The sequence below is a fragment of the Sus scrofa genome, chromosome 9 (assembly GCF_054392235.1).
Source record: "Sus scrofa isolate SSC_HxYL_T2T_F1_AM1 chromosome 9, Sscrofa_HxYL_maternal_Yorkshire_Landrace_v2.0, whole genome shotgun sequence".
In the NCBI taxonomy this organism is placed as follows: domain Eukaryota; kingdom Metazoa; phylum Chordata; class Mammalia; order Artiodactyla; family Suidae; genus Sus; species Sus scrofa.
Window position 1 is genome coordinate 60,765,104 of NC_139391.1, and position 14,288 is coordinate 60,779,391.

The window sequence follows — 14,288 nt, forward strand, 5'->3', positions numbered from 1 at the left end:
AAACACTGTCATGAGGCTGAGCCAGACTTCCGCCCCAGACAGCCGTGCCCTGTCCTCCCGGGGCCAGGCCACTTACGGAGACTCCAGGCTCTTCCTGCAGTGCGTGATGGAGAGCGGAGGATCTGGAGGGGTAAAGAGGGGGAGCCTGCTGAGGGCTGAGGCCACACAGCCCACCCCAGGTATCAGCAGAGCCCAGAGCAAAGCCCTCAGGGAAGCAGCCTGCTCAGTGTCTGGCACATCTGGATCCAGGATCCTGTACCCCACCGGGCCCTGCCTCCACCCTCTCTCTGGTCCCCCTGACTCTCCCCACCATCCTTCCTTCCTCCCCCTTTCAAGTGAGTCTCACTGGCAGCCCTGCTCCCCTATTTCCAAGGGGAGGCCCAAGGCAGCTCACAAGGCCCCAGTTCCCCTATTTCCAAGGGGGGGACATGAGGAAAACTGACTATTTCTCCTAAAGGGGGAGCTTCTGGGACTGTGGGCCACGTGGGTAGGGGCGGGACTTCCACTTACCTTTCTTGCGCTTGAGCTTCCGCTTGCGCTGCTTATTGACGAAGCAGGCAGCCAGCGTGCTGAACAGGATGGCTGCGGCCAGGAAGCAGATGGTGGCCACGATTCCAGCCAACACCGGCCGAGCCAGCCCATCATCAGTCAGGTCCGGCTGCGGGAAGATGTCTGGGGGATGGGGGGATGGAGCACGGGTGAGATTCTCCCTCCCCACGGCCCCACCTGTGCCCACCCCAGCCCAGATGCTTCCCTACCTGCGGGGGACACACCTCACTAAGGCTCAGCCCTTAACACTGACAAGAAGACAGAGAAGGAGGTTCTACAGAGCCAAGGAATCGCTACCTGGCTTGTGAGGAAGAAACGCCATCTATATCTCCTACCTGTGGGAGGGCAGCTCCATGATGGGTTGTACTTGCCCAGCACACACTCTGTCTACATGGAAACCCCGTGACTGGACATTGCCACAGGGCCTGAGCGCCAACATAATCACGGCGACTCCCACCAGCTTCTCTACACAACAGGACACAAGGGCGAAACTCTGCAGCAGGGGCAGGCCTTCTTGTTCTAGAACTCGGGCACCCCTTTCTAATGCATTCCAGTGCAGGCTGCAGCTTCTACAGGGGGATCAGCACGACCTATCCTGGCAGCACGTGCAGGGGCGGCAAACGGTATCCTTGTTCTACAGGCCGCAGTGAGTCTTGCTTTGTGCCTAAATTTGCGGAGCTTAAGAGTGACCGAGCCAGGACTGGACCAGTCCACTGAGTTCCACTGCCACCTGACAGTTATGCTAGTCAGTGCCACCCTTCAGCCTCATCAAAAGGGAAACCTATGTATTATGATATATTCAGCCAGAGTTCATTGTCATGTCAATGGTAACAATGGATTAAAATAATCCAAGCAAGCTGACTGGCTGAGTAGGAAATGAGTACCCAGTCTGTGGGAGCAGGAGGCTTAAAGGCAGATGCTGAGGTAGCTGCATCCTCATTCACCACAGGACACTTCCGACTACGTTTGTTTTCTTTCAGGAATCAGACATGAAGCCGTCAAATACAGAACACTTGGCAAGAAGCGTCCCCAAAACCCCCAAGTCCTCCGATCTGGCCTTGGCTGCAGCCCTCTTTCCTGGGGAGAAGCCCGACAAGTATGCTGGGTGGGTCCTGCTGCCTACAGCAGGTGTCTTCATGTGGAGAAGGTAATACAGCCCTGTGGTGCCTAACATACAAGACAAGTCATACTACGCTCCCCCCTACGCACTCTTACCTGCCCTCCCCAGCTGCCCACCAGCTGCCCCAGTGCATCTACGAGCCCCGAGCAAGAGCTTTCAGGAAATGTGCCACTGCTTGATCATGAAGCAAGAGCCTCTTCCCAAACCCAGGGAACCACTTCTGGGGGAGGGACCTGTTACGTGTCAGGGACTGTAGCTGGAAGACGACGCATGGAAATGGGACCAGGGCCAAGAGAAAGAAAGATAAATGGAGAAAATGCTAGGGAGTTGCTTTATTTAGCCTGAAAAATCTAGGGAGAGGAAGAAGTAGAGGAAAACAACACCAAACAGCAATTTTCCAAATGAAACCACCATAATTATGAAGCTGCCTTAGGAGAGGCATCAGTAAGTACGGCGGACCTCTTTACTGTCTCTTTGCTCCCATCTGCCCCCCAGCCCACAGCACAGGACAGCACTGGAGGAACAGAAATTTTAGAGCAAAAGGACTTAAGTCCTTTTTGACCACTTTAACGTGAAGATGAGCTCTATTTCTTTCTGTGGCTCCCTTAGAGAAACAGGCATAAACGTAGCTCCTTTGGTGAAGAAATAGTACCCACCTGATGGGCTTCACAAAGGCTAAGACTCACACTGATTGAACAACTAGCACTCTCCTGTTTCCAGCTCAGCCTCTTCCCACATGAGCCAGAACCCCACCACCACCACCACCACCACCAAGTACCTGTGCTGGAGACGCCGGCGATGTTGCTGGGCTCGCTGACCAGGTCCTGCATGACGGCCAGGACCCGGAACTCGTACCACGTGTCCTACAGCCCCAGGGACAACACCCTGTCAGGTGAGCGACCCAAGACAGCCACTGACCTCCCCCCAACCCCCCCGCCCCGCGACTCTGCAGCCATCTCTCACGGAACAGGACACCAACAGTTTCCGTGGGATAAATCCTCCCACCGTGGCTGATTTCAGGCTAGGGATGTGAGGTCATTGGGAGCAGTGTTGGGAAGAGAGGCACACAGGAGTCCTGGGGAGCCACCATGAGCCAATCCCAGCTCCAGAGCATCCAGGGCGGGAAGATGGGAAGCTGGGTGAGATTCGTGGCATCCTTCAAACAAGCTGGTGCCTCTCTCCAGCTAGAGATGTTCAAGTTTAAGGGGAGTCGGCTGGAAAAAAATGATGTGTTTCCTCCTGGGGCTCAGAATCATTAAAGGAGGTGCTCCCACCCTGGGTCAAGCTAGAAGACCACCCTTCTGGGGGGTCCTCTGCCCAACCCACGTCAGACTCCAGCAGGGAGCTGAGTCTGTACCTGGTGACCGAGCGGGGCTCCCAGCCTGCCCGTTCTCCCCAGCTTGTGTCAGTGCAAGGAGACTCCGCAAGGCAACAGGACTCCCTGCTACCAAAAAGCTGGCCCTGAACCTGTGGACCTTGGCCGCGGTGACCTGAGGATCCCAAACCCTGGCAGCAGATTTGGGATGGTAATGCAGCCGGCCCTCATATACCTGAGTGGGTCACTCAGAGCTCCCAGTGATTCTAGAATCATGAAACGAGAAGGAGGGAAAAGCTAAGCCCCTGACCTGTGACAAGTCCTTGGCAAAGAAGTCCCCGTCAGTGCCAGGGATGGCATCATCTAGCATCTCCCAGCGTTCTCCGATGCGGAACTCCATGATGTAGCGGTCAATGGGGAAGCTGTGATTGGCAGGTGGGAGCCAAGACAGGAGCACGCCCTGCTGGGTCCGGTTGGCTGTGAGGCACCTCGGTGGGGTAACCAGCACCAGGGGTTCTGGAGTTGTGACAGGGAATGCTGGGAGGAAGGGGGGAGGACACACAATTGGCAGGGATGTTGTGGCCACTGCACCCCCTCCAGCCACATGCTACCCTCTGGCCCAGCAGGCACCCCTGCAGGCACCACGACCCCAAGGTGAGGATGGCCATATCCCCAAGCTCCTGTGCAGCCATTAATTCAGGGACAAGTGTCCCATCCAGAGCCCTCTTAATCCAAGGGAAGGAGGCAGGGCAAGGGGACCCTGAGCTTCCTGATCCTGTCTCCAGAGCACTTCTAAAAACATACGTGAGGAATCAAGCCCCTTGGAAGGAATAAAATCAGCAACTACAAGGAAGATAGAGAAAATAAATGTAATTATCTCTTCAATAAGACAGTATCTTTAAAAAGATACTATAGGGAGTTCCCATGGTGGCTCAGTGGTAATGAACCCAAGTAGTACCCATGAGGACATGGGTTCAATCCCTGGCCTTGCTCAGTGGGTCGGGGATTCGGCGTTGCTGTGAGCTATGGTATAGGTCACAGACTCGGCTCGGATCCCAAGTTGCTGTGGCTGTGATGTAAGCCGGCAGCTGCAGCTCTAATTCGATCCCTAGCCTGGGAACTTCCATGTGCTGTGGGTGCAGCCCTAAAAAGACCAAAAAAAAAAAAAAAAAAAAAAAAGATACTATAAAACACATCTTTAGTTCTCTCCCAAGGAAAGAGGAGCATCTTCCCACGGCACCCTGCTCTCTCCATCCAGTCCCCTCAAGCACAGGTGGAAAAACAGGCCCCAGGGCAGGAAGCTCCAGGACAGGTAAGCCTTCTGTGACAGCTGCCCCCTTGGCAGCAGTAAAGGACCCAGGACAAGACTGGTGTGGAGCTGCCTGTCCCAAAGAGGGGACAAATGCAACCAGACAGATGGAGTGAGCAGCTGGTTCCAGAAAGGAAGAGTCGGCCCCACACCTGCCACCACATGAGGCTCAGGGTCAGAGAAAGGTCCCAGCAGTGGTGCAGAGGAGGAGAGGCATACCCCTGCTCCCCATGAGGCCACAGGAAGATGCAGACACGTGACCAACAAGGAAGGAGGACTCTGGAAGCTCTTCCATCCATCTGAGGACACATCAAGCCAGCCCAAAGTGGCTCTGATGTGCATAAGGCACTTGGGTCCAGACAGACCCCATAGGACTAGGACAGAACCTCACTGGGAGGTCAGTGCTGATCCTATAAGGCACTTAACAAGATGCCTGCATACAGTGGACAGGAAGTGTTTGCTCTCTACCCCAGCTCCTCTGGGAGCATCCCCTGCCCCACCTCACCTAAAGTGTTCACAGTGACCACCTCACTGAAGGCGCTCGTTCCCAGCTTGTTTTGGGCCAGGACGCTGAACTGGTATGCTGTCTCAGGCTCCAGGGCATCCACCAGCAGCCAGTTGGGTCCTGGGGGCACGGGCAGGGACAGCCAGTCATGGGGCCCAAACTGTGCCCGCTTCATCCTGACCAAAAGAGAGAGGGGGTCGGGGACAAGGGGGCTGGGTGGGTTACACTGAAGACACGAGAAGGTACGCAGGTCCTGGAGGTGGGGGGCCATCCCAGCCCTCCCAGGTTCGAGGTCAGGAACAGGTCAGACAAGTTGATCCACCCGAGCTTTTGGCTGTGCTGGTCCCTACAAGGCCAAGTCTCCAACTGTTGCTGGTGCCTCTTCTATAAAAGGGATCCTTGGTATCAGTCGTGTTGGAGACACAGGTCACATTACGAATTGCATTCTGGGAGAATCTCACTCTGGTCACAGCCCTAAGAGTGGCACTGCCCTGGGAGCGAGGACTCTGGGAACAAGGCAGGTGCCAAAGTGGGAACGTGGGTATGGGCACCAACAGGACAAGGGGGAGGTCAGGTGCCCTTGACTGCCTGGCCTCCTGGGGATAGCCACGAGTTAGGACCAGGAGTGATCCAGAGGGATCACTCTATCCAAGCAGGCTTGAGTCACTGAGGAGGTCCTGGGCACAGGATAGAAATAACCCACGTTTCTCCTCCACAGGGACCAGGAGCTCACCTTCCAGGTGAGAGGTCCCAACCAAGGGAGGTCACACTGAGGGAGCAGAGCACAGAAACTCAGGGTACAGTCCACCCTTGCTGTGCAGCTCACCTGACACCCCACTGCCAGGAGGCCAGTGCCCAGGCGCAGTGCCTCAGTGCCACCACGGGGAGGAGACATTGTCCCATGGGAGCAGCCACAGCCCTGTGCAGCCCCAAGGACCAGGCCAGGTCCCTGCAGGTTTACAGCCACCTGTGCCCAGGAATTGGAGCTGAGGCAGCAGAAAGCACAGCAAGAAGAAGCCAGCACCAAACTCAGGACAAGGAGAGCTGGGTGCAGTCAGAAAAAAAGGGGAAGGAGGCCTCCCCAGCCTGTGTCCGCCCTTCTGGCCCCGCCACCCTCCCTGGGCACCACAACAGGCCAGCAGAGAGACAGAGCGAAGCAGAGAAGCTTCCCAGAGCGGTGAAGGAACCCAGTCCGTGCCCAGACCTTCCATTCGGCCTCCCCAAAGATGGCTACATGCTCTGCCCAGGCCACACCACCACCTGGCAGCACCCCGCCTGCCCAAGGAAGAGATGGGTAGAAGGTGCTCCACACAGAACACCTAGGTGGGAGTTCCCGTTGTGGCTCAGCAGTTAATGAACCCAACTAGTATCCATGAGGACGCAGGTTTGATCCCTGGCCTCCCTCAGTGGGTTAAGGATCCAGCGTTGCCATGAGCTGTGGTGTAGGTTGCAGACGCAGCTTGGCTCCAGCACTGCTATGGCTGTGGCACAGGCCGGCAGCTACAGCTCTGATTCAACCCATAGCCTGGGAACCCCCAAATGCTGTGAGTGCAGCCCTAAAAAGAAAAAAAAAAAGTTAATAAATAAAATTAAATTTGGAAAAAAAAGGTGTTCAGAGTCTGGGAAAGAGGCCGGCTCCTGCTCAGCCTGCCTGCTGCTAAGAGATGTGGGAAGGGCTCTCCCTGAATTTCCAGAGCCCCCAAGTATGTTTCCTCCTCCCCAGGCCTGGTGATCCTGGTTGGGGATTCGCACCCCGCTCAAGGGTGTCGCCCTGATCCAGGTGGCTGGCTCTTGGCTCAGGATAGGGATGTGGGGAGAGGAAATCCTGAAGTGAGGGTGGAACTCAGCTGAGGCCTCTTTCAGATTTCTACACTTCCTGTCCTTGGCCTAATTCATGCACTGTCGCGGGATCTGTCCGCCCCGAGGTTTGGGCAAAGATCTGACATCACTGCATCTGGCTAAATTAATGTGTAACTAGAGGCGAAGATAACAGAGAGACACATGGTCCTAGAGAGAAAACGCACATGTGCAGACAAGGCCAGGAAGGTGACTGCCACTTCACCCTGGTTTCTGAAACCACTAGGGAAGGGACAGAATAAAAATTAGATCCTGCATTCCCAGCTGGGCTGTCACAATGCCCTTGAAGATCAGGAGTCTCTTCCAGACCCCAGAGGACAGCAGAAGCTTAGGAAAGAGCCACAAACGCAGAAGGGGCCGTGAGATCAGCTGGGGAAGCGCAGCCAGGGTGATGGGCCATCCATGCACCAGCCCCTTTGGCAGCATAGACATCCTCCCCCTCTCGCCGCCAAGCTGGCACACCTCACTGACCAGAGGGAGGTCGGGCAGGCAAAGAACCACACCTTCCTCGTAACCTGCTCCCCAACCCCGGGGACTGACTAGAGGGGGGCAGGGGGAGAGAAGCAGAGAGCGAGGCAAGCAGGGGTGACTCACAGAGGTCCGTACCAAACTGAGAATGTCTGCTCAAATCCTCCGTCATAGCCTGGCTCCCAGGACACATTGGCAGTTGTCATGGAGACCTGGACCCGGACACTGCCCGGGGCGTGGGGGCTGGTGCCTGGAAACCAAGCGGACAGAAGAACTGAGGCCACGAGCTGGGTGCCCACAACCTCGCTGCGTTGGGCCAATGTGGGGCCCCAGGTGGAGTGATGGCGACGAGGATGCTGTAAGGAGCTGCGCCCTGGCCCTCCTGGGTCATGGGTTAGGGGAGGAAACCATGTCTGCAGGGCCAGTCAGTCCATCCAGCAGGAGACGGCATGAGCAGTAAGAATAAGGGCCTAAGGGAAACCAGACCTGGTTAGCAGCCCAGGCCCAGGAGGGCACAGAAACACTCCTTATGGCCACAGCAAGGCCAAAAGGCCCTGTGCAACTCTCTAGCCTCCTAAGGCCCAAACACCAATGTGACAGCAGCCTAGCACAGCAGTTAACAACTCCAAGGGGAGTTGAGTCCTGGGCCCACCACCTCTGAGCAGTGTGACACTGAGCTAGGTGTCCAACCCAGGTGAGCCTAGGTCTCAGTGAACACCCAAGGGGAACACCAGCTCCCACCCTGCAGCTTGTAAATGAGGAGTCACCACTTGTACTGACCCTAAAGCTGGCAGTAAATGCTCAGAAAGTCTTGGCTGCTGTTATGACTATGCTGTCTGTCCCCAGAGGGGAAGGCAAAACCAAGGACTAAGGTCCTGGGGACAGCGTTTTTGGCAGAGGAGGGAGCACAGGTGCCCAAAGCCCCAGCTGACAGGACAGCTGTGCCAGGCCCAGCCCAGACTCAGAGAAAGGACCACAGAGCAGACAGCCCCCACCCAGAGCACAGCCCTCCCACCCGCGCCCCGTACCGATGACGGTCAGGTGGGTGCTGGCAGTGATGCTGGTGACCACGTTGGTGGCGATGCACTCCCACTCCCCGTGGTCCTCCTTACTCAGGGCGCGGAACTGCAGGCTCCCGCTGGGCAGGGCATTGTGCTTGCTTCTGCTGGGCTTCCCTACCTTGGCCAAAAAAGGGGGCAGCCAGGTCAGGCAGGGAAGAAGAGAAGCCACAGACACTCGGGGGTCCAGGAGTGGGGTGGGGGGGTGGGCAGCACCGGGCCTCAACCTGCAGCCCTCCGCTGCCCTCTTCCAGGGTGCCTAGACCTCCAAAAGTTACCCTCGTTACTCGGCCCTCACCCCCAGGGAGCCATTACCAGGCTGTGCCACCCCCCATGCTCCTGGGGAGCCCCAGAGCCCAGAGGTACCTTTCTCCACGTGATGACAGGGAAGGGGTCCCCAGCGGCAGCGCAGGGGATGAGCAGCTCCCGGCCAGCCTCTTGCCTATACTCCCAGCCTGGTAGCACCGTGAAATACGGGGGATCCTAGGAGAGCATGGCAAGGCCATGACGTCGGGCACTTCAGGGGCCCGCCCACATGGAGGCCACTCACAGACCGGCCTCACCTTCAGGACGAGCCTCGCGGGAGCAGACTGGCCCATGGTCCCCAAGGTGTTGTAAGGCACACAGGTGTACGTGCCAAGGGCCTCCTCTGTGGCCTCCTCGATTCGGATGGAGCCGTCCTCCATCAGGGTCCAGCCCAGGTTCTGCCGGAGCACAGACAGCAGAGTGGGAGCCGTGGTCAGAGGCGGACCCTCAGCCCAGACCCACAAGCTGCCCCTCCACAAGCAGGATGACCAGGCCCTGGGGGACTCAACCCCATGGGAAGCAGTGCTTTGCTTTCCCAGAGTTGTATTTTTTCCCCCAGGGCATGGAAGTTCCCAGGTTAGGGGTTGAATTGGAGTTGCGGCCGCAGGCCTATGCCACAGCCATAGCAATGCCAGATCCAAGCTGCATCTGCGACCTATACCACAGCTCAGGGGAAAGCCGGATCCTTAACCCACTGAGCGAGCCCAGGGATTGAACCTGCAACCTCATGGATACTGGTCTGGTTCTTAACCCGCTGAGCCACAACAGCAACTCCACTTTCCCAGAATTTTGTCAGGGAGTGGAGGAGTCCTGGCAGGAACCAGATCCCCAGAGGCAGCACCTCAGGGCTGGGGACTTCCCTCGACCACACACATCCCTGCAGCACCTTCTCGACCTGCAGGGGGCGGCCGTCCTTGTTCCACTTGACCACGGTGGCTGGCGGCTCTGCGTCCACAGGGCAGCGGATGTAGCCGTGAATCCCCACGGGCACGTAGATCACAGGGGGCATGTTGAGGACACGGGCTGGGTCTGCAGGGACCGCAGGGGTGGCAGGGAAGAAGAGGGTGAGAAATCGCAGGGTCGGAGGGGCACAGAGCCACCACCCAGCCCAGGGCCCCACTCAGGCCTTCGCTGCATCCACCCACTGAGCACACTGCTGCCTATGTCCCCACACTCAGCACAGGCCCAGCGTGGGCAAGAGATCGCAAAGCCCAGCCCCCTAGCTGACAGCCCAGAGGCCACAGCAGACTGCCCAGTGCCAGCCACAGACGTCCTGAGTATCCAGCCTCGCCCTCCTGAGGAGCCAGCCAGTCAAGCCCGAGCCTGCCTGGCCCGTCTGTACTCTCCTCAAACGCCTCCTCCCGCGAGGACGTTCCAGGCGGCGGGGACCCTCAGTGTCCACCTCCCCAGCCCCTAGACTCCGCACCACGAAGCCAACCTCTGGCCACCACCTTCCACAACTCTGCTGGGCACTAAGCCCTTGCTGTTTCCACACCCTCTGCAGACAGCGACCAGGGGCAGGGCCACAAGCCTGCTCTGCCCTCCTCTGCCTTGGTCTCCCATCTGTGCAGGTGGAAAGCAAAGCTGGCCACAAAGTGGAGGGAAGGTTCCTGGCAGAACAAGAACAGCAACCCCTGACGTGGGTGAGTCACCCCCCGAGGCTCCCAGGCTCCCCTGAGGACCACGGGGGAGAAGGATCCAGAACTCCCCAGAAGGCTGTGGGGATGAAGGGGCGGCTCTGTGAGCGTCTGGAGCCCTTCAGAGAATAGCATTACATAAATACCAGGCCGAGGTATATATTTAGACACAGCTTCCTACTTTTGTATGGTTGAGGGTTTTTTTTTTTTTCTCCAAGTTTTCAAAGGGTTTATGAATGGGAAATACTCTGAACACTGCTTTTTAGCAGAAATAAAGATCCTTGTCTCACCCACCTGAAAATCTCACCCCCCGGATTCTCTCTGAAGGCAAGTGGGAGTGGGTGATGGTGCCGGAGGCAGGTGGGGAAACCTCACTCCCCTCTCAGCAGAAACATGGCCACGGTGCAAGGATGGGACCTTCATCCTGTTGCACTGCCATCCTTCGAAGACCACCCCGGATGGTCCTCGCCCTCTGCCACTGCCCCTCCGTGCCCAGGTGACAAGCAGATGGGATCTGCTCTGAAAGGAGCTTGCCATCCCTTGGCACCACCACAGCCCACACAGCCTAGGCACACAGCAAGTCATTTATAGAAGCTCTGGCTTGCGGTTTCCTTCTGCAGGTCTGGGTAGGACAGACCTGATGTCCTGGGGCCTCACAGCTCCTAAGAACTGGGGACGTAAAAGAGCCGCTGGGCAGTTCCCATCGTAACTCAGCCGAAATGAATCTGACTAGTATCCATGAAGATGCAGATTTGATCCCTGGCCTCTCTCAGTAGGTTAAGGATCTGGCTTCTCTCAGTGTGGTATAGGTCGCAGACACGGCTTAGATCCCACACTGCTGTGGCTATGGCATAGGCAGGCGGCTGTAGCTCCGATTGGACCCCCTAGCCCAGGAACCTCCATATGCCTCGGGTGCGGCCCTAAAGGACAAAAAAGACAAAAATAAATAAATAAATAAGAGAGAGAGAGAGAGCAGCTGAAAGCCCTCCTCAGCTGTGGCCATGGAAGAGAGGCTGCCTCTGTCCCTACCAGCAACATCACTGTGTGAGGACACAAGGTCACAGTCAGCTGGCCCCTCCGCCACACCTGTGCTCCACTAACGTCCTCAGCCCACCCTCTCCATACTGTCACACTCTCGCCTGCCCATCCATGCTGTGGGGGAGCGTGGCTCTCCCACACCAGCCCTCATGTGATGGAGAGCCTGTCACCTACCACATCAAGGGGGGCCTCTGTTGCCTGAGTGACGGAGCCATCGGCAAATCAAGAGGGAGAGATTAGCCCTCATTACTGATCATCTCTCCTGCAGCCTCTGCCTGCCAGGAGTGGGACAGCCCTGACTCCGCAGAGGCACTCGAGATTAGCAAGCTGAGCGACTGCTGCACAAAAGCCCGAGAGCAGCTCCCCCTTCGGGCCTTGGGCAGCCCTGGAGAGGTGCGGCCAGGAAGCACAAGGGGGCCAGGTCCTGGCAGAAGTGGGTCAGCCACCCCAGAAGAAGGTCTGTCCCCTGCGTGTGGACTCGGAGAGCTGGCGGGAGAGCTCACCCAGGTGTACACGCCCCCAGGTACTGATAAAAATGCACCTCGTTCAGGTGCAGACAGTGCTGGCCACACTCAGCACAAGGTCAGGCATCCAGAAGGCCCGCCTGTCCCTAAGCCAGCCTGAACACCTGGATGGAGCAGATAGTGGACACAGGCAGACATTCAGTTCTGAGAAGACGTCCAGCGGGGGGCTCAATTCACCTCGTGGACCAGCCTGGGTCAGGCCACCTCCTGAGCTGTGCCCACACCCCCTCAGTGGTGTGGGATCTCTGCCACCCTCTGGGCCCCAGTCTGGCCTGAGCCTCGCCCCAACTCACACTGCACGGTCAGGTATGCTGAGGCCGAGGGGGAGCGCCCCAGGCTGTTGCTCGGGACGCAGGTGTACTTCCCCGCGTCCTCCGGCTTCACCCGGAAGATGATCAGGGTCCCGTCAATCAGAATCCGCACCCTCAGCTTCAGGTCGCTGCAGGGACATGGGGCGGAGGAGGAGAGGGTCTTCCGTGAGGCACCAGGGCACCGTGCCAGTGGGTCTCCCCCACGGGATGGGCGAGGAGGGGCCCGGACCCGCCAGCTCAGGATGGGCACTCACTTCTGGAAGTAGACGTTCTCATCCTGCCAGTACCAGGTGTAGGTGAGGTTGCCAGGATAGGCCTCCGCCCGGCAGGTGAGCAGAGCATCCTGTGATATGTTGACAGTGATGTTCTCAGGAGGCGAGACGATGAAGGGTGGCCCTGGGGGGACAGGAACAAACATGACCTCACCTGGTGTAGGGGGGACAATACCAGGCTCCCAGGAGGCTGAGCCTCAGGAAGGGGCACCCCGAGCTCTGGGAAGGACAGCAGGGACGGTACTGGTCCAGGAGCTGGCAGCACAACTGGGCAGTCACCATGAAGATGCCCCAGCTACTGCTTGTGCTCAGGTTCTTACTCTTCCTGCAGGTCCCAGGGATGCGAGGGGTCCAGGGGTGTGGCCACGCACCCTCAGCCTGCTGCAGGTGCCTGCCCCATGCACAGCCCCTTTGTCAACTCTGGCTCCCCAGGCAGGCACCCAAGCCCTCCTCACACAACACACACACACACACACACACACACACACACACGCACACAGAGCTCTCCCTGCCCATCCTTCTCTGCAGCTGAGCCCCGAGCAGCACACATGCAGGAAGGAGAAAGGCCACTCTTTTGATCCAGAGCAGGGAATAGTCTTGCCTCTGGAGGAGTAAGAGGCTGTGTGTGGACCTGCCAGAGGTGGAGAGGGCAGCTGGGGAGGGGGCAAGAGAAGCAGAGGAAGGGGGTGTCGTTCCAACAGACCTGGTGCTGGCTTACCAGAGAGGCCACAGCTGCCGCCTGCCCTCATGGAGAGAGGGCAGCTCTCCTGGAGTGGGGTGAGCAATGCAGCACAGACACTACCAACCCTCTTCCTCCAGCAGGTGGCGGTGGGAGGTGGGGAGTGTGGGTGGATGCCACCCCTACTGGGGAGCATCTGGGGCCCCGAGCAGGGCAGACAGGCATCTCAGGTGCTAACCCTGCAGACACCAGCCCTGCCAAATGCCCTTTGTGTTATGGAAACCTCTGGGGTTTGGACTGAATTCCTGTCTTTACTTATGGTAAAGATGCCATCACTAGAGGACAGAGACCCGAGGGGAGGGCTCTCCCCTGGGGAAGGTGGAGCCTGGCAGGGCACCATCTGGACATTGAGAGAAATGGGAAACTCATTCAGTGTGGTACCTCCCACCACCCCATGGGAGGGCCACGGTCATGCGGAGGAGCTCCCGCCCAGCTTGCTGCTCACCCCCACCTGTGTCCCCCATGCCCTGTGAAAACCCCCCCAAGCTCTATGGGACCAGAACTCCTGCAAAAGGCCCAGGGCATGAGAAGGCCAAAGAAATCACTCTCACCTTGGACGAGCAGGTGGGTGGTATGAACGGCCTCCCCCTGGATGCTGTATGCACGACAGGTGTAGGCACCTCTGTCCTCCCGACTGACTGATGTCACCGTCAAGCTGCCGTCACTAACCTAGGGCCAGCCCGAGACAGGGCTCAGCACCCATCCCTGGGCCCACCAGAGCCATCCCAGGTGGAGGTGGCCGGGGACACGGAGACAGGCATCTTCCTCCCACAACTCAGGTGCCAGCCAGTCCCCTGAAGTCTGCGTCCCCTCTCCCCGTGCCTCCGCCAGCTGGTCACGTGGAGTAGGAGGCAGAGGGCAAGGAGTGCGTGCAGCAGCCGGCAGCAGACCCACACTCACCTGGTACTTGCCACTAGCACCCAGGAGCGTCCCTTCCTTGAGCCAGGTGACAATGGGCTTGGGGTTCCCAAAAGCCGTGCAGGTCATGGTAACACTGCCACCCTCCTTGGCCTCGATGTACTGGGGGGGTGTTTCTGTGAAGGTGGGAGGAGCTGCAAGAGACCCAAGGTGCCAGAAGAGGTGGGGGGATCAGCTGGCTGCCCTGAGAGTCCAGTACCCACTGGAAAGTGAGAGGTGGACACAGGTGACAAGCTCTGCCTGCCCACCTGCAGGAGGGCGACCTGGACAGTCTTGCTGGGTCACATTCTAAATTTTCCCCACAGCAACCACCTAATTCCCATAAAATACTGTTTGGCCAGCACCTGCAGGGAGGCCATCAG

The 14,288-nt window shown here is 58.1% G+C and overlaps 1 protein-coding gene across 18 annotated transcripts in view; it reads right to left on the bottom strand.

Annotated features, from left to right (window-relative positions):
* The window catches only part of IGSF9B (immunoglobulin superfamily member 9B), a 42,910-nt gene that overhangs the window by 12,600 nt on the left and 16,022 nt on the right, over positions 1-14,288 (bottom strand). For 11 of the 18 annotated variants that reach the window (XR_014815601.1, XR_014815599.1, XR_014815600.1 and 8 more), the window contains exons 4-17: positions 13,909-14,060; positions 13,560-13,677; positions 12,252-12,393; positions 11,980-12,125; positions 9,374-9,516; positions 8,745-8,885; positions 8,548-8,664; positions 8,152-8,302; positions 7,250-7,373; positions 4,799-4,974; positions 3,295-3,521; positions 2,448-2,532; positions 511-672; positions 77-122 (exon numbers count right to left, since the gene is read on the bottom strand). Coding sequence is in view for 13 of the 18 variants with exons in the window: in XM_021063164.2 (XP_020918823.2) it covers positions 77-122; positions 511-672; positions 2,448-2,532; positions 3,295-3,521; positions 4,799-4,974; positions 7,250-7,373; positions 8,152-8,302; positions 8,548-8,664; positions 8,745-8,885; positions 9,374-9,516; positions 11,980-12,125; positions 12,252-12,393; positions 13,560-13,677; positions 13,909-14,060 (1,930 nt within the window). In the remaining 5 variants the exon portion in view is untranslated. The remainder of the gene's footprint in view (positions 1-76; positions 123-510; positions 673-2,447; positions 2,533-3,294; positions 3,522-4,798; positions 4,975-7,249; positions 7,374-8,151; positions 8,303-8,547; positions 8,665-8,744; positions 8,886-9,373; positions 9,517-11,979; positions 12,126-12,251; positions 12,394-13,559; positions 13,678-13,908; positions 14,061-14,288) is intronic. The other 7 variants (XR_014815603.1, XR_014815602.1, XM_021063165.2 and 4 more) reach the window with 1 other exon arrangement.